Source organism: Neltuma alba, unplaced genomic scaffold (assembly GCF_004799145.2).
Source record: "Neltuma alba isolate B1F8T4 unplaced genomic scaffold, ASM479914v2 tig00003082_pilon, whole genome shotgun sequence".
NCBI lineage: Eukaryota > Viridiplantae > Streptophyta > Magnoliopsida > Fabales > Fabaceae > Neltuma > Neltuma alba.
In genome coordinates this window covers 849,360-875,066 of record NW_021633133.1, presented here as the reverse complement: position 1 = coordinate 875,066, position 25,707 = coordinate 849,360, and the positions used below count along the sequence as shown (strand labels likewise).

The 25,707-nt window shown below is 31.8% G+C and overlaps 1 protein-coding gene across 1 annotated transcript; it reads left to right on the top strand.

Annotated features, from left to right (window-relative positions):
- The first annotated feature begins 10,691 nt into the window (after positions 1–10,691).
- On the top strand, positions 10,692–16,989 carry LOC114740230 (pyruvate kinase isozyme A, chloroplastic-like). The gene is made up of 6 exons (XM_028928351.1): positions 10,692–11,501; positions 12,556–12,646; positions 12,755–12,948; positions 13,854–13,975; positions 15,022–15,500; positions 16,254–16,989. Exons 1-6 carry the CDS (start codon positions 10,908–10,910, stop codon positions 16,553–16,555), a joined length of 1,782 nt encoding a protein of 593 aa, XP_028784184.1. The 5' UTR covers positions 10,692–10,907; the 3' UTR covers positions 16,556–16,989.
- Positions 16,990–25,707: the final 8,718 nt, after the last annotated feature.

Genomic DNA, 25,707 nt, shown 5'->3' with positions numbered 1-25,707 from the left:
AGTTCATAGTAATTCGTAATTTTAATAAACAGAAAATATAAAAATGGTTATTTCTTTCTTTTTATCTTACAGAGAAAATTCTATTTTTTCTGACAAATTATTGTTTTGTTGTTAGCTCTTCAAATTGAAGCATAATACCTTTTTCAATATTTACTGAAAATCTATGTTTTTCCTTTGACAATAAAATCGAAGAACTTGGTCAAATATGTTTCGATTTGGTCCTTTCAAAATGTCAATTCAAGAATAGCTTACTTCACATTTAAGTAATTAAATTATCAATATTAAATATGGCCATTTGAATAAATGTATACTTATTATTTATATCTAATCTGCCTCTCCAAAGCATGACGTAGAATTAGTAACCTAATATTGAATCAATTTGTTGATTAAGCCATCATGCTTCAACTTGGTTTAATAAACCTCGTGACTTATATTTGTTGATTGTTGGACATGAAATCTGAATACTCGCCAAAAAACCAAACAATTTTGGTCTTCATGGGTTTTTTTTAAATTAGAACAAAGTTTTTTTTTTGGTCAAATAAGAACAAAATTTGGTCTTCGTAAAAGGGTTGAATTTTATTTAGTGATTTAAGTTGGAAAAAGCCATCCCATATGAAAAAAAAAATTAAACTTTTATAGTTTTAATCATTTGATTATATAATTTAAGCGGATTAATCCATTTATTCCCAATGTGATAGGTAAGTAGTGCAGCGTGCTGTCTATAAAATGTGATAGATGATTATTCTTGGAACTATTGAATATGGTATGAGTGAGGAATTAATGGTTCGTTTGGTATGCTAGAATGGAAATGGAAATGAAAATAAAAGTTTGAAAGTGTGTTTGGTATGCAATGGAAATGAGATAGTCTGATTTTTTAATTAAAATATGTATTTTGTTAAAAAGACCACAGTGCCCTTCAATATCTTTTACACTATGTTTGGTGCGGAGATTTTGGAAGGAAGGGGAGGGGCTGTGCAATTTTTTAGAAGGGGGGGAGTTGCTCCCCTCCACTTGTTTGGTTAAAATATTTTTTAAAGAGAAAGGGGCTCTTCTCCTCTTCTCTCCCTCCCCTTCTAGCCTCCCCTCCAAAAATAGGGTTTTTTGGAGGAAAGATGAGAGATAAAATTTTAAATTTCAAAATTAACCTAACTAAAATACTTTAATTCCTCATATATTATCTCGATTTATTAACCCCTAATCAGTCATAAATATTTCTAGATAAGAAGTTCTTTTGAACATCCAGCTAGAGATTGTCGAGATAGTTATCTCCAAAATTAGTGAGCGTTGTTGAACCTTTTTTTATCTCTTCTTCTAATTCCAAAAGACCGTCAGTATTTTCTTTCACTTTCAAGGTCTTTTCTTTTATTGAAATCCATTACTCATGACTTTTTATCTTATTATCCTATAAGTGCGTGATTGTGTTTTACAAATCAAAATTGATGAATTACATTATATATATATAATAAAAAAGTTAGAAAATTCATTTAAATTTAATAAGGTTGAAATAGTCAATTTTTTATTAGAACAAAATAAGATATCATTAAAATTTCTTCCTTCCCTCCCCTCCAATCAATCCAAACAAGAAATCATTAAATTTCTTCCCTCTCTTCCCCCTCCCTTCCCTCCCTCTGTAGCTACCCTCCTCTTTCCTCCCTCCCCTCTTTTTTAATTAAAATTCCTCTCCTCTCTTATGTTGAGCCAAATGCAGCGTTACAATCTGAATCCAAAAACCCATATTTCTGCCATTGATGCTCAACCAAGCCAATCAAGAGCTTCTACCATTGAAACTCTTCAAATCTACCGTTCAAGTCCTCGGTGCCAAAGATTTAACCACAAATTAAAGCCCAAAATCATTGCTCAGTTCTGAAAGCTCAAATTCTCATCACATCTCTCATGAAAATTAGAAATCTGAAGGTGAAAAAAAAAGGGAAAATACAACTTTTGGTCTCTCAAATTTAAGCCCATTTAGGTTTTGGTCTCTGAAATTTAAGACCGGAGGTATTCGTCCCTGGAATTTACTCCGTTACAAAACGTTAGTCCTTGGGAGTCATGTGCCATTACAATTTGCTGAGGTGGCACAAACGGTGTCAGCTATAATGATTTGGCTTCTAACTTGGCAACATGAGCTAATTAAGTGGCATGGGAGCTAGATATCTAATGTGGAAAATAAAAAAAATTTAAAAAAAAGAAAGAAAGAAGGTGCCTATTTAAAGATAAAGATAGAGGACCCATATCAGATACTTGGGGGAACAGAGGGAAATGACAGTGCTATCGATTAGTGTAACGATCCATTTTTTTTATATAGGATTTAAATTATATGGGTATGAGATAAATTAATAATAAAAAAAAATTTAGTAGTACTGTGTAGATTGTAAATCATAATATTTGTGATATACATATAAATTATGAAAGGATAAAAAAATATATATTATATATAAATATACTTTAAAAAGAAAAAAAAATTAAAAAAAAAAGTATAGCAAGGCATTTTAAGTGGGGGTCACGTGTAACCCCCACTTTCAAACACTCCTCCTCCCCTTTCCGCGTCGTCCACTCCCCCCTGGTCCGTGCCGCTCCGCCATCATCGAACAGTAAGCGTGAGTGAGTGAGTGTGAGGAATAGAAGGGGGTTTACTTGGGGATTCCTTTGGGATTTTTTCTGGTAAGTTATTCTCATCCCCTCTTTTCTTATTTACCTTATTCTTTTATTTTCCTTAGCTAATGGCAGAAGAATGAATATTTTAGGGCTTGTTAGATTTTTAATCTTTGAGGCTTCTAACTCATTTTGATGATATTAATGGAGCTTATGGGGTTAGAATAGAAGCCTTATGACTTAGATTTTTAGTTGATGGTTGATTTGAGGCAATGTGAGTTAGGGATTGGTTGGGAAATTGTGATTTGTATTAATGATGATATTAATTTCGAAATTTATCTCTTAGTTGAGTTCACTTGAGGTTATATTGAGGATCCAATGCTTAAACTTTGAGGATTGTTGTTGAAATAGTAATGTTGATGATTCTTGGAGAGACTTTAATTAGTGGAAGTTGGGTGTTTGGAGGAAATTGAGGAAAATATTCTAAGTTATTGATTCTAATAAGTGGGAAATGATTAATGGAAGAAGGGAATAGGATTTTAATAATGATTGAAGGCATAGTTGATATATGGTTATTCTTCTAAGAGTTAAAATAAGCACTTTTTGGAGATTTTTAGATGATTTGAAGGAAATATTCTTATTAATGATGTGAATGAGAGAAATAGAGTTGGGAAGTATTAGGAATTGTCACTTGGAGGAATAGATGAATTATTATTTTTCTAAAGATAATTTTTTTTAAGCAAACCAATTATGGGGATTTAGTTAATAAACTATTTTAATGCTATATTAATTAGTCTTTTTATATTAATATATGTTTATCAATTTATTATTGTAGAGTAAGCTTGGTTTGAGCTCTTGGGTTTGAATCCTCCTACTTTTAGTTCTTGTGTCAAGAACTTGAGGTAACCACTTTCTAATTTACCTTGTATGCTTGTTGATGTGATTATAAGCATGTGTTGATATTATGAATATTCTCAATATGTGTTATGGTGGTTTTTGTATGAAAAGTAAATTATACATCTATATCAAGATTTATGTTTTGATAAATTTATTAGTTAAGTGGGCATGAATTATTTCATCTTATGAATATCTTGTTGATGTTGAATAAATTTGATTATTGAATATGAGAATACTTTATGGATATGAAATTGTGTGGAATTGGATGGTTGGATTGGGCTGTGTTGGTTATGCTGAAATGTAGTTGTGGGAGGTCTGATTATTTATACCACGTGGTATAGCCGCCACTTGGCGCCCAGTGGTTGGCATTAACATTCTTAGGGCCCTCGGTATCACCCTTCCTTTGGCCGGGTCAAGGGTCAGCCCAAGGGACATGACACCTTTCCATATTCCAAGGAAAGGGAACCCATGGTCCAGTATGAGCTCTGTAACTTTTGGCCGAGTTACACCTCATTATTGGAGAGCTTGGTGCAGTCTTGTAAAAGAGATGAATCCTGTTATGTGTGAATAGCCCATGGGTTCTGTCAGAGGTTACAAGGAGGTTATAAGGATGGTTGATGAAGTTCTATGCATGCAAGTTACTTTTTTGAATTATCATATATTGTTTTCTGTAAAGATGTTTAACTTATATGTTATTTGAAATTGTACTTTGCCCGCTTAGCTATCTTGTAATCACTCCCTGGATACTTGTTGAATTAGAATTGTGGTTACTGGGTCAATTTGACTCACCCCGTGGTTATTTAACATTTTTCAGACGAGGGTTCAGGTGTTGGTCCCAAGGGGAAGGTGTCCAAGGCTTGAGTTTTCCTTTCCACTCTGTATAGCCTCTATTTTGATATACATGATTTGACTGATGTATATTGCCAAACTTTAGGGCCTTTTTGTTTTAGTTAACATTATCATAGCCTTTCCGCTGCATTCTAGACTTGTATTATTGGGCGGAGCCCTTTTTGGACATATGTGATTGTTATTTTGATTGCACTTGACAATGGGCAGCAGTGGTAGTTGTTTTGGTGGACTTCAAATGCCCTAGCCCTTTACAATTGGTCTTAATTGTATTTGAGATTCCAGAGTATTGCTGATGGATTTGATATATACATAAAAAATCAAATGTTGACCATTTCTTATTTGATTAACTATCCTTACTATTCTAGAACAGTAGCTACTACTCTGTTAAGGATTTGGTTTGTTATTGACTATGGTAGATTTCTATTTGATTAGGTTTGTCCTTCCTACCATGGTTAGCCTTTTAAAGTAATTATCCTTTTGAAAATGTTTATTTACCATGAATTACGGGGGTTATTACAATTAGGGCATAAACGATGGAACAAAGTGATCTGGCGAGGGGTTGGTAGGTGAAGGGAGAACGAGTTCTGGCGAAGCTATAGTTGTAGAAGGAAAGAGGACATTCAGCAAAAGTGTACTGGGTGAAGGAAAGTAGGGCAAAGGGAAGTGGAAAGCTTTGCAAGGGGGAGAGGAGCTCAACCGAAGGCACATAATTGAGACATAGCTAGAGCTGGATGAAATTACCTTTCTCTAAACTGTTTTTCTCTGATATATATTCAAGAACTACCCTTCTCCAATACATATTCAAGAATTAATAGGTAATATATATATAACGTTGTATGTATAATATATATACATATATATATATATCATAATAGGTAATAACACAAATGAATATGCAAGTCATAGCACTACATACATATGTATATTCCACCCTGAATATACTAACCATATAAACCATAAATATTTACCTGCAAGGAATTCCATTAAGTTGCCACCAAAGACAAGTGCATGTTTTTAGGTCAACCCTAAACTTATGAGTATTGAATAACACCTCAAATCGATTGTCGCCCATATATCTAACCTCCTATTTCTGACATTCTTACACTTCTTTATCCAATCTTTTCTGAGGTCACGGGCAAATTGATGGATCGCCTACCAGCACCTCGCCAGATCGCTTTGTTCTATCGTTTATGCCCTAATCGACAGTACCGTCGTTTTCTTCTGTTCCCCCCAAGTATGATATGGGTCCTCTGTCTTTTTCTTTAAACAGGCACCTTCTTTCTTTCTTTTGTTTTTTTTTATTTTCCACATCAGATATCCAACTCCAATACCACTTAATTAGCTCATGTTGCCAAGTCAGAAGCCAAATCATTATAGCTGACACCGTTTGTGTCACCTCAGCAAACTGTAATGGCACATGACTTCCAAGGACTAATGTTTTGTAACGGAGTAAATTTCAGGGACCAATACCTCTGGTCTTAAATTTCAAGGATAAAAAATGGGCCTAAATTTGAAGGACCAAAAGTTGTATTTTCCCAACAAAAAAAAACTACATGAAGGAACCTTATATGCTACTAGTGAAGGCGTGAGGAAGATCAGAGGTTGTAGCGAAGACAAGACTGAAGAGGAAGCCAAAGAGGGAGGTGATGGTTCCCAGATCTTGCCATCGCACAATCACCGTCGTAGCTGCTGGAGGTTACCGTCGAAGGGTGAGGTAAGTAATGGGATGGTGCTGGGCTTGTTGAAGTTGATGCATGGCGGTTCCAGAGGGGCCATCGTGAGTGAGGATAAAAGAGGGAGAAGGAAGATGGAATTAGAAATCTTCACTTTTTTTGTGGAAGCCAATTACATCACATTTTGATGGAATTGGCTTCCCCATGGAATCCAATTCTATAACCTTTTTTCCGTACCAAATGGACTTTCTTATGGAAATGAATTCCATTTCCGTATCAGTCTCCCCAATTACTGTCTAGTGTCTACCAAAGATAAGTATGTTTTTTTCTTTTTTTTGGCTAGAGCATAGTATCCTCTTATTAGAAGCAATCTTATTCGAAGTACTGTTAGGTACAAAATGTGGACACCTCTTCTAAAGAAGATTTGAACTTTGTTTTGCTATGTTGTGAGGAATTAACTCCTTTTACTAGACCCAATTCCTGTTAGTGAATAAGTATGCTATGTTTATAAGAAAAATTAAAAAATTCTATTAGGCTTTTTTTTATTTATAATTCTTTGGGCCACCTGTCATCCTATCCATCACTTTTCTTAAATTTTATTACTGCGTATCTGAACAACTAACTAATCTAATCAAGTTTAAGTTTGGTATACCACTTTAAGTGACAGATTCTCCTAACAAGTTTTTAAAGTAGTTGCCTGAACAAGTTCGTCACCAATTGAACTAAGTACTTGTTGGTAAAGTGAATTTATTTTTTTCTCGTAATAAATATAAGTTAGACCTAAGTTTAGAAATTGTTGAAACTTATGTGGGGAAAAAAGATGTGGGTTAGTATATTAACCTGTATAACTCACCAATCCACATGATTTTAAAATCTTTTGCGACAATCCCATCCTATATAAAAATAAATAAAAGATGATCTAACCTAACCCCTTTTCCATACTTATAAAAGCCAACCAATATAGATTGGAGCGGATTGTATTCTCACTACAAAATCATTAGGAAAGATCACACTTTTAATTAATAACTTTTAGGTTAGATCACCTAATATTCTAGGCCTGCCCACTATAATTAGAAGACTTAATAGAACATAAATTAAGTTAGATCGTTTGAGTCATGGTAGGATCACAAAGAGCAGCATAGTTCTTCACTTCTCCTGCTAAATATTTAACATGACCTTTTTTTTTTTTAACCAGAACTCAAACTCAAGACTGTTGATCGTAACAATTAATTCAAGCTCTTGGTGATCTTATAAATAATAATTTATCTCTTTAAGAAGCAAGTTCTCACAGTGCAAGTTTTTTGCTTTAAAACTCCTCTCTCCTAACCCCCCCGGGGCATAGAGTAATGCAAATGCAAACTTGTGCCCTTGAAGGGATGATCTTATTTTCTCTCACTTATGCCTCTGCTAATTGCTTATGAATTTAATGTGGCCTCTTTATTTTCCTTTAAATTCTTAATATAAGATTTAATTGACTAATTTAGAGAAATTAAGAAAATTAGTTATTTATAATAAATATATCTTGTCTTTACAAAAATATCCCTATTAATTATGTGTGTTTGAATTACCTATTGACAGTAACTTTATAACATATACAACTACTATAAGAACTATTTGAGGACTAAATAGATGAATATCATGAATAAAGTGAATTGAGTTTTTATATTTAAAACTAAATTAAATATCAAACTAATTTTTATATTAAGTACCGAAAATAGGATGTGTGTGCATCTATGGGAGAGGGCGACGCCCTAAAACAAAATAAAACTAATCAATGGGTGAATTTAATCCCATACAATCTTTATTCGCTATCCACTAGTTTCCTATCATGAGCTGGATACACATCCAAAGGCTTTAGAGCTTGTCAACTCCATCTCAGCCAACGCATCAACAGCACTACCATGCTATCATGCTCTATGAAGACATACCTCACTTGCACATCCCATCAGATTTCATTGTGCTTTGAATTTGAATAAACACAAGACTGCAGACTTGATCTTTACCCTTACTCAGCAACATATCAATCAAATTCTTGGAAAGTGATTCAAGAATTATTAACTCTGCTCTTTGATATAAAAGTTACGAGTTGGATTTAGTCCTGAATATAGAGTCTCAAACAACTTTTTCTCTCAAATTTATAATATTTTGTCTAAAATATTTTTATCAATTGTAAAGGGTTTTCGCAAGAAATAGTTTCCATACAAATTACAAATGATTAAAGATGGTGGTTTAAGAAAGTTAACATATACTCCTCTATTTTATTTATAAGGCACTTCCAACATATTTCACATAGATCAAGGAAAACTTTAAACTTCATTAACTCTCATTTAAAATTTAATAACTTTTCAACTTTATCCTTATTTAATATTCATTATACCTCATGTAAACAAAATCAACACAATAATAAATTAGAGATAAAATTGTATATCCATACAAAAAATTTCTCTCAATACCCTATAAACAGGACCAAAAAATATCTTCTCTCTATGTCCTATAAATAGAACTAGAGGAGTATTTGTTATAGTTAACTAATTTAATTAATTTTTTAATATATTTAAATTAGTTATTTAACTCTCATGTTAAGGAGAAGATGTAATATTTTCTTGAAATCCAAATCCCATGCCAATGTATATTCTTCAGCTTCGAACGCGCAACATCTACCAAGATATAGGGTAAAACTAGCAATCCAATAGCTCATATGGTCCCTTATCCGTCCCCCACACCGGCCTTACTTCCATGACAGATTTTAAGCCCAAACTACTACCTCTGATCTCTAATATAAGACCCTGTTTGACTTTTATTTTGGTTCTAAATATAAAACCTCAATCCACTTTGTCTCTCATATTTATACTTTTTTTTTCAAAGTAGCCCTTCTAACAATGATAGTTCTAGTCAATACACTTAATTAGCAAGGATATTTTAGGAAAGACAACACCTATTTAGGACAAATAACCAACTCATCTTACTTCCTTAATCTTCTCAAATTAGTTAACTGGCTCTTATAATTAGTACCGGAGGTAGTATCTAGTTTATGGATTAGCCCATTTTAACTTTAGGTTGACTTTTATAACCCATATTTTATTTAGGAGGTTATAAAACCAAACTATAGTTTTAAAAATAATTTTATGATATATGAAGTAAATATATACAGAAGTTTTGTCTCAATTTACAGAAAAGTGCTTGTTAAAAGCACTGTTGTCTAATACCAAACACCCCCTTAAGTTTAAAGTATATTTTTAGTTATTTAACTTTGTACGATGTTTTAATTTGATCCTTTAATTTTAAAAAGCATATTTTAAGTCATTTAAATCTGAAACTATTAACAAAAAATGATGATATTTTCAAAATAATAATGATTGTTACAAAAAATCGCTACCTAATACTAACCATTTTAGGATTAAAGAATTATAAATATACTTTTTAAAGTTAAACGGTCAAACCTAAATCTTATATAAAATTAAAAGATCATATGTATATCTTAGTCTTTTTTAATTGCCGCTTACTTTTTTTGATAAACTGGAAAGTATAAGTGCCATTTACTGCACCTAAACCCTGAGTTAAGGTATATTATGTTTTCTTTAAAATATTAAGATTAAATTATGTGAACGTGTATTATATAATATGTGGGTTTAAAATAAGTTATATTTACTAGATTTAACTTTTAAAAATTAATAAAATTTATAAGAAGAAATAATACGAGTTAATATGTTTGCTTTATAGGACATTAATTTATATAGTCTCAATTAAATTGGCATTTTTTAAATTTACGTAAAATGAGCTGACTCAAAAGTACTGAAAATTTATTTTTGATAAAAAAAATATTGAAAAATTAGAATAGTTAAAGTTGAATAGTCTAACTGTGATTGAATAGAATAAATTCAATCATAATTAAAATAATATAATTTAGTTGAAATATTTAATAACAAATGCATTGATTCATAAATAAATAAATAAAACATTCATGTATAAATAACACGTAATGCAACCCAAACTCTACTATTTTTCTTTCTTTTTTAAATTCACAATGATAAAATTCCGAACCCAACAAAATAAGAAGAAGAAGAAATCCAACCCCAAAACATTAACCAATAGATTAATTCCTTAGTCTGACACACATGATTCATTCAACCTGACATAGTTTATTCCATGATAAAAATGTCAAATAAATGTTGGCAAAAAAATGTCAAATAATATGGAATGCAAATGACGTGGAATATTCACCAATTAGTATGTGTCATCAAATCAAAGCAACAAAAATATCAAATAAATAGACACATGAAACAAATATTGCTTCCAATCCTTAATTGATATTTAATTTGATTTTAAATATAAAACTCTCATATATTTTATCTTTTATATTTATCTATTTTTTTAATATAATTTTTATAGTAGTTACATATGTTAAGAATTTCATCAAAAGATAGTTTTAGTTAATACATATAATTAATAAAAATATTTTTAAAAAATAATATTTATTTATTAGAAATAACTAACTTAACTGATTTTTAATTTATTTAAATTAATTAATTAATTTTTATATTAAAAAGTAAATCTAACATGGAATATACCCTCTTAATTTTCAGAAAACACCCGCCGAGGTCTCCAACGTTGGGGTCTGGTCCCCCCGGGTGAATCATAAACCCCTCTTCGTTCTTTTTCGTTTAGCCGTTTTCAAAAGAGGGGTCTCTTCTCTTCGTGCCCTCACTATTCCCCAACACGGGCGACATCTTCGAAGCTCCAATATCACTTCATCCTTTCATTCACACTTCCTCCTCCTTCGTTCTCTCCGCCCCCTCCTCTTTGCTTCTTTCATTCCCGTCTCATAGACCTCATCTTCGCCAAAGTTGTATTCAAAATCTCAATTCTTTTCTCTCCTCCGTCTCTCTTCAAAGCACCATGTCTCAGTCCCTTCACCTCTTCACTTCACCATCTACTCGGAGCCTGAATTGCAGTGCATTCCCCAACAACACTCACCATTCAATTTCGAAACTTTCATTGCCCAGGAGCTTGAATTCTTGGTTTCCGGTGACCTTCACCTCTAATCTATCCATTCGAGCCTCGGCGGGTTCGGATCTCGATCCCTCGTTTTCATCTTCCCAGGCGTTGTTGTCTGACAATGGTGCTGGAGCTGGGTTTGTGGTCACTCCGGCTCAGGGGTTGGTCTCCGATTTGAGCTCCATTGAGGTCGATTCGGTGACTGAGGCTGAGCTTAAGGAGAATGGGTTCCGCAGCACGAGGCGGACCAAGCTTATCTGCACTATTGGACCGGCGACTTGTGGGTTCGAGCAGCTTGAGGCTCTGGCAGTGGGAGGGATGAATGTGGCGCGAATCAACATGTGTCATGGTACCCGGGAGTGGCATAAAATGGTGATCGAACGCGTGCGCAGGCTCAACGAGGAGAAGGGTTTTGCTGTGGCTATTATGATGGACACAGAGGGTAGTGAAATCCATATGGGTGATCTTGGTGGTGCTTCCTCAGCCAAGGCAGAGGTGGTTTTAATTCGAAATTCTATTATTGCCCTGGGTCCTTAATCCTGCGATTGACTGCTTTGTTTGCTATTTGTTCTACCTCTTTTCTATGCAATGGCACTGCACTGTTCAGTGTTTTGGTTTTTGTAAGTATGGTGGGTGATAATGCATACTAGACAGTATAGTGTGAGAACGAAGGTTTCTGGAATGAAACCAGGGAATTTTCATTATTGTCTAGGTTTGCCTTTACGATATATTGCTAGGATCGGTGGGAACAGTAGCTCTATTGTACAGTGCAATACAGTTATAGCATTATTTGTATTGGTTGGCTGTTCATATGGTATTTGAAGTTGAAGACAATTATGGCTGGCACATAGTTGTTTAATTAGAAAGCCGCAAACTTTTTTTTTTCGTGGTGCTCAATACAGATTTATGAGCAGACAATGTCATTTATTAGTTCCTCAGGAATATTTCATATATTTTTACGGCTTTGAGTTGAATTTAAATTTTTACATATTAGCCTATTCTAAGCAATACTGACTTGTGTCCATTATAGACATGGAGATCAGTCATTTATTTATTTGTCATTTAAGATATTATTTCAGTGGAAGTTTTCGCATTGCGTCAGTGTTATGTTTATGGGCTTACTTCTTTCAAATTGTCTGTTCTCATAGTGCACACCCTTATCCTGCTCCCTTCCACCTCCGTTATTGTCGCCACCATCTCTTCATCCTCTGCTCTCATTGCTAAGGCTTCCTATAATTCTATGCTCGATCTGTCCGATGTGGAGCATGTGCATTCATTTTCTTTTTGGTTTTGTGCTCTCATTTGGAATTCTGATCATATACAATGGTCAGAATAAGGGAAATATATGCCTAAATTCATCTTATCAAACTGATTGATTGAAAAATCAAAAGAAAATTGATGACAGTGATTTGGGGCTGTACATTTTACATTGATGTTTGATTAACTTGTGAGCTTGTAATTTTTTTTTTTAACAAATTGATGAGCTTGTATTAACAAATTATTAATTTCTCCATTGTAAAGCTCATTGTGGTTCAATACTCTTGTGCAGGATGGTGACATTTGGACTTTCAGTGTCAGAGCCTTTGATTCAACTCTTCCAGAACACACCATCAATGTGAACTATGATGGTTTTGCTGAAGGTTAATCTAGATGAAACATTTAGCTTTTTGTTTTTTGGAGTCATAATGTTGCTAGTTTTCTTGCTAACTTTGTATTTATATTGTTAAATTGGATCTGATGTGCCACAGACGTCAAAGTGGGTGATGAACTCCTAGTAGATGGAGGAATGGTCAGATTTGAAGTAATTGAAAAGATTGGCCCAGACGTTAAGTGTCTTTGTACTGATCCTGGATTGATGTTGCCAAGGGCCAATCTGACATTTTGGAGAAATGGGAGTCTAGTCCGAGAGAGGAATGCCATGCTCCCCACTATTTCTTCAAAGGTTGACAGTTCTTTTATGTTCTTCTTCCTCCAGATATTTTGCTTCACTTAAATGTTATTTTTTTGTGGTCGAATACTTGGAGAGGTTTGAAGTTTATGTTTGGCATGAAATATTTTAGTCAACATGTCTTGAGCAAAGAGCTGAAGCTCATTAATTTGGGATATCATCTGTGGTAGTACCGTTAAGTTCTATCACATAGGGGAAGCCTGAGAAGAGCATATTACAGCATATAATGATATGGTTCTTTTTTTCTTTTTTCTTTTTTGGAAGCTTAATGCATAAAAAGAATGAAACAAATTTTTATTTTTATTTCCCTTGATTTTAAAATATCAACGAAGAGAGAAAACCTTTCAGATGAAATGTAGCATGATGATGAGTTGCATCAAATTTTGTATCCATTGTTCAGGATACCAAAGAACGCATTAAAGACTAGTTATGACTAATAAAAAGCCTCAAAATTAGAATCACTATCTGGTTATCGTTAGCATTTAATCTAGCATTTTCTCTGTATATCTGAAACTCCCCTTCAAGGTGGAGTTTCGGAATAACATGGACTAACTGGGAAACAACCGGTCAGCAGTGTTTGAAGCGATTTGAGGTGATGTTGAGCCAAACATGAACTAGACCTGGCGACCAGGATTATGGCACAATCACTGCAACACCCTGACAGGAAATATTAGGACTTTATTGTTGATTCTCCAATATTATATAAAGTATGGAGCTTGATGAATGTACGGTTAATATACCTTTTATACATTTTCTGGGGTCTTTGTCCTTGAATGATTTTGTTTGGACTTTGGATTATAGGTGGTCTGGTGTTCAGTTTACCTTTTTTTGGGAAAATTATCTACCTTAATAGATTTACTTTCCGTTTATCTGATTCTCAAACTGCTTTTGTTGTCCAGGATTGGTTGGACATTGATTTTGGTATTGCTGAGGGTGTTGATTTCATTGCTATATCATTTGTCAAGTCTGCTGAAGTCATTAATCATCTTAAAAGCTATATTGCTGCACGAGCTCGTGATAGGTATGTACTGTGGAAAGTTTATGTTGTTATTATACATTTTTAGTAGTATAATCTGTTTATTATTGATTACTTGCACTACCCTTTTTTTTCGTTGGTACTGGATTGCGTTTTGATATAATTGGGTGACTATGCCGACAGGTGACCAATTAATGTCATTTAATTTTCAAAATATTTTTTGCTAAGAACTGTAACCCTAGTTAGATAGACTCAGAATCTGAAGCATTAAGAAATCTGCATTGATTCCATCTGATCTGTCACTGAACCAAAAGAATATGGACATATTTCATACTCAGCTGTCAGCTCAGTTGTATTGAATACTGACTCCCCTGTTCATCAGTTCTTTTTCGTTAAGGAAACTGTTATAGGAAAATGTTATCCCCATGGTAGAATATTTATGAAGCCATTGTTCAAGTAGAGCAGGGATCCTGTTGATTTGTAAGGAAGAGCAGATAGACTGCGTGTCGGATGCTCAGTAGGAAATTAGGGTTTGTTACTTCTGGAATAAAGTCCTACATTCTGCCAATGTAATTAATTGAAGCATTATAAAATATGAAAGAAAGTTATATTGTAAATTACCGGTAGGAATGGGCACATTAATATTTGATGATCCAGAGCTACTAAAATCTTAAAAACGTGCCATTGTTCTTTGATGAGATCTCTATTTTGGAGGTTAAAAATTGTGCGGCAACAAATATTTGCTATTGCTGAGATTAAGACCAAATTAACAACTAAAATGAAGGCAACCAGAAGGGTAAAACTTTTTAGTATTTTGATTTATAAAGTGATCTCAAGTAATGATAAATTGAATATGCTAAAAGTAATCGTGCTATCTGGGCACGCTGTGACCAAAATTTTCTTTAAAAACCAATCTGTCCCTGGTACCAGGCATTTGGAACAATTAAGTATTTTAGCCAGTCATTAATTTTTGAAGATGGAGCATTTTTCCTTTGAAACTTTATACCATTGGTTTATTACTAGGAATGTTAGGTCATTAAATTATTAACTTTTGCTAATCTTGGCCATGTTATTGCTATGCGGTAATGCAGTGATATTGCTGTCATTGCCAAGATAGAAAGTATTGACTCATTGAGGAACTTGGAGGAGATCATTCGAGCATCAGATGGGGCTATGGTGGCAAGAGGAGATCTAGGTGCACAGATACCTTTGGAACAGGTTCCATCTGCCCAGCAGAGAATTGTTCAAGTTTGCAGGCAGTTGAATAAGCCAGTCATTGTTGCCTCTCAGCTGCTTGAGTCCATGATTGAATACCCCACACCTACAAGAGCTGAAGTAGCCGATGTTTCAGAAGCAGTCAGGCAGAGAGCTGATGCTTTGATGCTCTCTGGTGAATCAGCCATGGGCCAATACCCTGACAAGGCCCTAACTGTTTTAAGGAGCGTCAGTTTGAGGATTGAGAGGTGGTGGAGGGAACAAAAACGTCATGAAGCCATGATACTTCCATCAATTGGGCATTCTTTTTCAGAAAATATATCTGAAGAGATCTGTATTTCTGCTGCTAAAATGGGTAAGAAGCTCGCATTTCTACACTTTCTTGCTTTGGTTAATTTTCTGTTTCATTCACAGATTGGTTGTATGCAAGTATTATTGATGCTGGTGTTGTCCCCCCCCCCCTTTCAAATACGTTTGCAACATGCTTACTTGGGTGGACATGGCATCAATACTCAGTGTCAAGTTAAGAAACTTCTATTGGCTTCTGTAGATCTTTCTTGTTGATATATATGTGCTAAAGTATAGTCATATCATTGGTATGTTAAATGTTATTGCCAATCTAGAGGTTTGATGATTATCATGGTAAAAACCAGTAAAGCCTTAAAGCCAACTGAAGTTTACATGTTTTTTGCGATTTAGGGAGCTTGTATGGTGGAATGGTCTATAGTGTGTTCCTGTGTTGTCTCGTCTATTACTAAGCATGACCATAAATATTAGTCCAGCGAGCCCCCCGCCCCCCTTTTCTGTTGGAGGGGTGGGGAGGCGGGGGATTGTAAATGTGTTCAACAACCCTACGAAGTCATGAAATGTTCGAAGAATGTGGATTGCTATGTTCCTGAGTTTATTTAATGTGGACTTTCTTTTCATGCTTCGAAGTTTTCCTTTTTGAAACACTAATTATTAAGGCTCCAGTTAGACACCTGCTTCTGTCATTTTCTATGTTTCAGGATTGGAGGAACCTTTCATGATTATGAAAACGGAAAGCTCTTTTGAATTGCTGAAAGTTGTTTACTCCTGTATCTTTAATTGAGTTTTTATTCTTTTGCAGCCAATAATTTAGAAGTAGATGCACTTTTTGTCTACACAACGACGGGGCACATGGCCTCTCTGCTGTCACGTTGCCGTCCAGACTGCCCAATCTTTGCTTTCACTACCACTCCATCAGTACGGAGACGTCTGAACCTGCAGTGGGGCCTCATACCCTTTCGCCTTAGCTTCTCCGATGACATGGACAGCAACCTCAATAGAACCTTCTCATTGCTCAAGGCAAGAAATTTGATCAAATCAGGCGACCTTGTCATTGCTGTTTCTGATATGTTGCAGTCCATACAAGTAATGAATGTTCCTTGAGAAGTATGTTTCGTTCCTGCTGCAAGCACAGTCAATAGTTCTGGATTATATAGTCTAAATTGCCCTTGGTGCAAAATTTGCATACTGGTAATGTGCTACAATGGAGCAGAGAAAAGTTTAATCAGGAGATAAGCTCTTTCTTGTTACGCCTTTTGCGCCTTGAGAGTTGCAACTAAAATCGGTGTGGTACTCTACCTATAGTGGTTGTTTATTATTTGTGCACAAAGTCACCTGCACATGATTTTTCTTTTTGTTAGGGTGAGATACTATAGTGGCAAATTTTATCCTTGGAAGGTCAGATGTAGCTCCTGCTTTCATTTTCTTTTGCTTGCAATCTAGCTTTTGTGTTTGTTATGTTGTATTACTAACTTGTCTTAAATAAGCTGTTTTTGGTATTCCAATAAAAGATTCTGCAGTGAGAAGCCTAGCTAAAATGTGCCATACATGTGTGTGCGCGCGCGCGCATGCATGCTTGTTTCAACAGTAAATTTTTAGCGGCTGGACTGGACTATTTCTGGTAAGTGGTAATGGAAGAACCTTCTTTTCACATTGACAATTGTGAACCTTCGTAGTTCTGTTAAAGTAAGATGCATTAGCCAGGGTCCGTTACTAGACATAACCAAGGTGACCTTTGAATTTGATTTAGAAAATTCTGATATTGTTCGTGAGAAACTTTACTCCAAGCTCCGGCTTGTCCTTGTATCTCCGAAAGATAAAAATAGAGTAAAAATATGTATATATTTTTTTGCTAAAACATACATATCTTTCTTCTATTAGAAGCAATCTTACTCAATATACTCAAAGCACTGTCAGACACTAGATGTAAGCATCTCTATTAGTAGAGATTTGAATTTTTGTTGGTCATGCTGTGATGGACTAATTTTTTCTATTAGACCCAATTCCTGTTGGTAAAAAAATATAAATATTATTTGGGAAAAATAACATGCTGCTGCTGCCGCCCCTCTCCCTGGCCCGGCCCAATATCACTTTGCAACCTTTGTTTGGCACCATCTTGAAATAACCTTGCGGATAAAATATGTATTGGGCTTGTGCTGTCCGATTACCGATTTGAACTTAAACCTGCTAATCTATTCTTAACTTTTTTTTCCTGTTTTTTTTTAACCTTGAAAATTTTTTTCCCCTGTTAGGTACAAGTATTTTCTTGTTTTATTATTCTGTTTTCTAGTTCTTTTCATCAGTACCTCTTGTCTTGATAGAGAAAAATGAGCACAGTCCATTTTAATTTGGTTGGTTGAGCAAAATTAATAGGTTAAAAACCATGACAATCCGTTGTCAAAAAAATATACTTTTTATTTAAAATAAATATTGACACTCTTTAGTAAAGATTTATCATTGTCTATTAACTTTTATTTAGATTGCGTATGTTACAAAAAAAAAAAAAAGAACAAGCATAAGAATACAAATGAACCAAACAGACTGATGAGCAAGATGTTAAATTAATATGATCTCTGTTCATTCTTTCGTTCTTATTTTTCTCAGTTTGGATTTTTCCTAAAGAAAATTTGGGGGTATTGTTGCAGATGACATGTAATCATAGTTGTTGGGCAGATTATTGTATAAGCATCTCATGAGAACAATCAAGATTAATAAGATTATCACCAGGAATTTGAAATTCAGGAGTTAGTCACATCAAATCCCACTAAAAATAAGTACTCCTCTTTTTCTTAATGTAGGACCTAATTGAAGAGTTGATGTGGGTCATAAATGCAAGATCTATTTCACATGTTTATTAATTTTTTTCAAATTAGTCCTACTAATATTCTCTCAACAATAATCAAGTAGGAAAGGAAATGAGGAAATTAAAGAATATGTCAAGGGTATTTTTAAAAAAAAATATCATAACATTCTTAATCTACTCAGTTAGTTAATTAGATCTTAAATCAAAAATTGGAAGAGTATTTTGCAATGAGAATCCTATAAAAGTCTCATCCAAAGATGAAGAAGAAGAAGAATAATGAAAATAATTAAATAAAAGAAATGAAAATCTCTCTCTCTCTCTCTCTCTCTAAATTTTTCCGGAGTGATAAAAGAAGGAGGGCATTGATGTTCTTCAGTCTGACATCTGATATTTGTTTGCACCATGCGAGTTATTGCTCTTTATTCTGCCATCAAAACCCTTTCTATGGCCCCAGACGGATTAATTAAAGGAGGTGAAGAAGGTTATTTTATTAATTTTGGATGGTTAAAATTTTTAAATTTTAATTTCATTTAATGATAATAGGAGACAAGTTGCAGTTGAAGCATTTGAATATCATTAGATAATGAGAAATATAAATAGGGACTGAAGATAAAAATTTAGGGTTAATAGCTGTAATTTGCCCTCAATTAATCATGACTCTTCATTAGTTCATTAAGATAGCAACCTAAATTTGATTCTTGTAAGGAGTATTTCAAAGTTAAAATTTGATATGAAAATATCATTTGACATTGCATGATGAAATCAAATAGATTAAAAAAAACCCTTAGAAGTACCCAAAACTTAATTTACCTAAATTTTGATGTTAAAAATAAAAAAACATTAAATAATAATAAATTTGTTCCACGTATTACATATGTTCAGTTTTGTATAAAAGGCCAGTGGCTGAAAAAAATGGATAAGAAGTAAACTTAATTTCTCTCATACAGATTAAAATATATTATTCTACTTATCAAAAATCAATTTCTGTGTTCGAAAAATCAAATGAAACCTAAGTAGTTTTTAGAAAGCAAATCTTTAAAATATTATAATAAAATTAAAATTGATGCATATTATTGCTGCTATTATTAATTCACAACGCAAGCGAATCATGGTCTAATCATAGTAATTATAAAGACAAGCGAGTCGGTGGATGGATAATGACACAAGTGATGGCAAAATAGGAGATGAGGCTATAATGTCAACACTTGTGTATTAAATTAAACTTGAAACCTAATCAAAATTCCCATTAAAAACTGTGTTCTCTGAGCACTGCTTTTTGAGATTCACAAGTGGAAATCCAAAACAAGAAGCAAGAGGGTGTCTAAATTTCAAATTACCAGAACTAATAATCTTATAGTCCAGTAACATAAAAAATTCTCTGTAAATAAAAATTTTGCAGGTTGAGTCTCATTTGTAATTTCAGATGATTGGCATCTACCTTTTTAAATCAAATTTTAAAAAAAAAGTTCAAATAGCAATTGGGAAAAAAAAACTGGCATTAAACAATGCAAAAAAAAAAATTTTAAAAAAGAAGCCTAATTAATTAAGGTACAAATGGTAAAGTAGCTGGGCGTATAGGCCTGCTTGTGATATAAATGAAGCCATAAATGCAGTTACTAACTCAGATTTTATGGTCAAAAATAAAACTCAGATTTGTTACTTTAAAGATTTTGTGCAAAACCCCACTCTTTGTTTTGGCTTCCAAGTTCCAACACACTCATAAAAGTAGCGTTTTTTGGGGCAAAAAGAGCTACTGGTATACTATGGTAATTTACCAATCAAGGTGCTACTGGTATTATTATTATTATTAACAGTCACCTCTGCGATGGCTGAAAAATTGCCCATTCACAATAATAAATTAATTATTGATGAGAATTCCTTAGATATTCATAATAACTAATTAACAATTTCATTCAACACTTTTGTAATTAACTTGCTGATTTTACTAAACATCCAGTGTCAACAAATCACAGCACATGGTTATCCGTTAACAGTAATATTTTAGATATTCACAAGAACCGAATAAATATTTTTGTACAACACTTTTATAATTAAATTGAGAAAATCACAAAAGAAATATCCTTTGACTATTATTATAAAGAATTTAACATGCTAAAATCATCTATTTATTATTTTGAAATGAAGTAGATTTTTTTTTGGTTATTTTTCCTACAAAATTTGTAATATCCGACTCGGATTGGTCGGGTTGGATTGACCAATGACCCGATATCTGACCCCGAAGGAACACCGAGCTAGAAAAGACAGTAAGATGTTCAAGTAATGATCCAAAATACAGGGAGGGTTTCACAGTTTCATTATGGAACCTGCAAGAAGCTCCAGATTCAGACCACTTTAATCCCTTTTTTAACTTTTCTTTTCTTTAATTTTCCTTTTTTTTTCCGCTTTAAAGAGTTTGTAGTTGTCTTTGTCTTCAACTGCCCTGCAACTTTTTGTTCTTTTCCCTTTATCCCTAACCCAGAAAGAATATCATCTTCTGCTTCAAATGTTATTATTCTTTTTTAATTAAAGAAATAGAAAGTAAGCACATTGCTTATGTCTATTGCTAGGTAACATCCCTATTTGATCTTAAATTACTAATTTTTTCCAGTACTAACTGGTATTTAGAATTCTTATTAAGCATTGACTAATTTAAATTATAGCAAGATTAATCATTGGGGTGCTAAGTTTTTTTTTTTTTCCATGCTTCGCAAGCTTGTGACTGCGATATAATTGTCCGTATGAAAATTTTGTTGGTGGACAATTTTTATATCCTAATCTATTAAATAATTTGGGGAGTGAATTCGCCTCAACTCCCCAGAAAATAAAAGGTGATAGCACTGCAAATTATTTATATCATTTTAGTTCTTATTATTGCTGCCATGTATATTCCCAAAAAAATGTAATTCTTATTATAAGTTATTGTACTCTTAAAATAAGGATCATTATCTTTATGACACAAAACTCGTCTAATGTATTTACTTCCTTCAAATAAACTTATTCAAATACTTAATACTGGGTTTAGCAAATAGAATCCAACAGTTCGTCATCCAACCGACCACCATTTCGATCCTAAAAATAAGTTAGTATAGGGAGAATTTGTGATCTTAGATATAAGTTACTTTTAGTAAATTTAATAATATTTTAATCCTAAATATAAGACCCATATTATAGTATAAATAGGTTTTATATCTAGGACCGGATGAGTATTGGTTTTTAAAAATTTTATCATTATTTAATTTTTATTGGAAAGAGAGAAAAAAAGAGGAGAAATATGATAACAATTTGTAAATGTAGAAAGAGAAGGAACTTTAATTAGAGCAAACTTAAAAAGTCTTGTTAATTTAATGTATTCCTTAATAAGTAAAAATGTGTTACAAATAACATATAATAAGAATCAGATAGGTACCTGCGAGGCTGTGATCATCAAGAGTGAGAACAATTGTTGAGGTTTTAGGAGTTGTTTGAAATGATTTAAAAACGACTTTTTAATCATAAATTATTAAATACGAGATAAATATATACAGAGAATTTTATCTCAGTTTATATTAATCTTTTGCGTGATTCAAAAGTCTAATGAAGTGTTCACACACATATATCTTTTTTCTCCCCCAAAAACACACACGTATACTATATAAAAAAAAATTGTTCCACCATCTCTAATTTTTAATATACGACTCAATTGATTGATTTTAAAAAATTAAAAAAATTATTAATTTATTTTAAAATATTTATATTTATTATTTTATTCAAACTAACTTGTCTCATTTATAAATTAAAATAATTTTAGAAATATTATACAACATACATTATAATTATGTAATTTAATAATTTATTAATTTTTTAAAATTAGTTAATTTGATCTTTTACTAAGCTTATTAAATCAATCAGTTGCCCACAAGTTCATCATCTCATCAAACAAGCCTCATTCAACTCTTGTAATTTTTCTTAGAAAAAAATTGTGAAAAAGTCTCCCATTAAAACTTTTATTAGCGTAAATGTCTGACAAGTTTTTGTACACAGTGCTCAAAAAAAAAAGTTTTTATAGATGGAAAGTATTGGCATTCTGAAAATTTTGTTCATATAAAATGGGCTTAAAATACATCTCGCATCTCGAAATATTTTCTCATGTGCATTTAGTATCGGAAATATTTTATAGTGTATTCAATACTCTAAAATATTTTTTAGGTGCATATGACATCTTCAAATAAGTGTTGGATGTACCAAAAAAATATTTTTGAGTGATGGACGCATCCCAAAAAAATTCTTTCAAGTGCTAGATGCATAAAAAAATATGTCACGGTATTAGATACACCTAAAAAATATTTTAGGACACTGGATGTACCACAAAATATTTCAAGTGCTAAATACACTTAAGAAAATATTTTGGGACGCTAGATGCATTATAACTCCATAAAATATTAGTACTTTGTTTTAGATTCTTCTCACTAATAAATTTTTTAAAGGAAGACTTTTTCTCAATTTTCTCTTTATGTATTTCAGTTCCACAATATTTGAATATAAATTAATAAATTAAATTTATATTTTTTAAAATAAGTATTAATTTCTCATGTAATAAAGTTATTTTATGCAGTATAAGTTAACCTATAATTTAATTGGAATATTCATGTTTTGATTAAATACTCCCTCTCGTTCAAAATATAAATCAAACTTTATCTATTACGTTTATCAAGAAAATAATTAAAATTAATTTAAAACAATAAATGTGTAAGACATATATTTGTTTTTCCTAATATACCCCTATTAATAAAGAGAATAAGTAAAAAATGTAACAAATGAATTAAAGAGGAAAGAGAATATATAAGGATAAAATTAAAAAAAAAACTCATTAAATGTTTAAATTAAAGTGAATGTTATCTTATAAAAAAAAAAAACTGATCCCTTTAAGAAAGTTTAGTTTATGTTTTTGCCACCAATATTTTAATCTAAATACTTGTGTGTATTTATTATTAAAGGATTTGTGATTTTTCCAATAAAAAACACAAAATTTATTTAATTTAGTCAGATATTTTGTCTTGGACCTCCCGACGGAACAGTTCAATTAAGGCACTCTTAGATCCCAATTAACCGAAAGCTCAAATCATTAATAAGATTGAATGCTTTAGATCGGTGTCCTGTGAATTCTGGTGGTATTAACTATTAAGTGTCAAATTATTAGCTTAGTTTTAATAAAACAACTAAACTATTTAATAGATCAAAGCGTAATGCTTGGGCTATCTATCAATTTGTAAGCACTTTAAAATTTACATCAATATTTTGTTTTTTTTTTAAAAATCACCACGGTCTACATCATTAATTGATAATCGAAACATAGGTGAAAAAACATTTCAAATCTCACAAACACATTTAAATGGAACTACCTGACAATAATATGCTATATAAATAATGTTTAATCCTTATAATTTCACTCATTTTTTGGCTTTTTTATATTATCACCAAAAGTTGCTTAGTTTACCAACCACTTTTGTTAAATTCTACGAGCATTGCCATCACTTTTTTGAATATGCACAATTTGATTCAATTCATTTAACGTTGGCCAAAATAAAAAGGATTCCATTCATGTAAAACACTAAATATGTGTCGCATCAAATATCCGATAAAAAGATCTGATGTCAAATTTTTATTCTAATGGTTTTAATTAAAATAACACTATATACAACTAACATGTCAAGATAACATATTATCAATCACCTCATAAAAAATTATTACTATGTTACATGCCTCGAATACAAAAAATTAAATTGATGCATTGTTAATCCAATCATCCAATATCTAATATTAGTAGTTCAAATTTAAATATTAATTCCTCCTCCCATCGTAAATATAAAACTATAAGAGTTAGTAGAAAGATTTGCTTTGATTTTAAATGTAATATTTTAATCACTTTTGTCTTCTAAATTTATATTTTTTCTTGTAAAATCTTTCCATTAATTACACATATTAGGAAATTTTATTATTAAATAAATACTTTGTCCTATTTAATTATAAAATATAATTTGTAGTGTAATTTGCATCACAAACTAGATATTTTGCTTAATAATGGAGATAGTAATTTGCCATACAAATGATTATTAAAAAATATTTTAAAAAATCAACTTGCTTTTTGTACAAATAATTTTATTAAATAATTTTATTAAAATCATCAAATTAATTATTTAGTTTTTATATTTATAACAGGAGTATCAAAGTCATTTTTTATTTGTAAAACTAGATTAAAAATTTTAAACATAAATAATACCATGATAAATTTATTATAAAATTTCATCAAGATGAAATGAAAATTAGCAAAATGTATGAGAACTACATGTTACAAATGTTTAAAACAAGAACAAAGAAACAAGAATCTTACCCACAGCAATCTGAAGTGGTATTGGTGAAGAGGAAACAAGAAAGAGTCATCATTTCCTATGAAGGCTTTTCATTGTCAAATTGCTTTATGTCATTATCATTCATCATATCTCAATTTATTTATTTCTTTACATTTATTTTGTATAATGTAAGCAAATTATTACTGCTTCCAATTACAACCACTTTTGTTGCATTTGATACAAACAAATAGAAACCGCCATTGTTTTATCACAAGATTTTACTATGAAGGTTATCTCCATATCATCACCACACAAAAAAAAAAAATTGAGATTTCATCACTTACAAAAAAAAAAATTACAACTCAAACATTAACCCTATATTTGGTATGAGAAAAATGGGGGAGGGGAGGAGAAAAGAAGAAAAATTTTAATGGATTCGATTTTAAAAACTGAAAAAAGGTGGTTATAAAATTTTGATAAAGAAAAAATATAAGATAAAATAGTAAAAAAAGTAATTAAAATGTTTTAACCCCGCTCTTTTATTTTTTTTAATCTAATTCATTAAAAAAAAATTTTACTCCTCTCCATTTTTGTTATATGAGACAGACCCTAAAGTTATAAATGTTTATAAAAAAAGATGTCAAATTTTAAATTTATTTTGAAAAAATTTATTGTTATGATTTAAAATGCACAAAATAAGCTATTATTCAGAAAAATATATTAATTTTTTTATTTTGATATTTTAAATTTAAATATTTTTTATTTGAAACTTTAAAGGATATAATTAACCTGACAGGTCAATTGACAAATGTAAGAAGGGGAAGTGGTGAAGAACTATCTTATAAATTAAAACTATTAATATACAATAATAAATAATACGCTTTGTTTTAAACTTATTGACCTCTTGTAAAGTACAAACTTCATAGTGTAGTTAAATAAAATAATACTATTTTTATTTATTTTCAAATGAAGTAATACAAAAGAAATACTCTACTCATAGAAAATTAGAAAAAAAACTAAGAAATAAGAAAAAGAAATATAATATGAATAATGATGATGATGGTAAGGTAGGCCAACCAATGAGGAAGTTTAGAGGAATAAGGAAAAGGACAACAATATAGTGACAA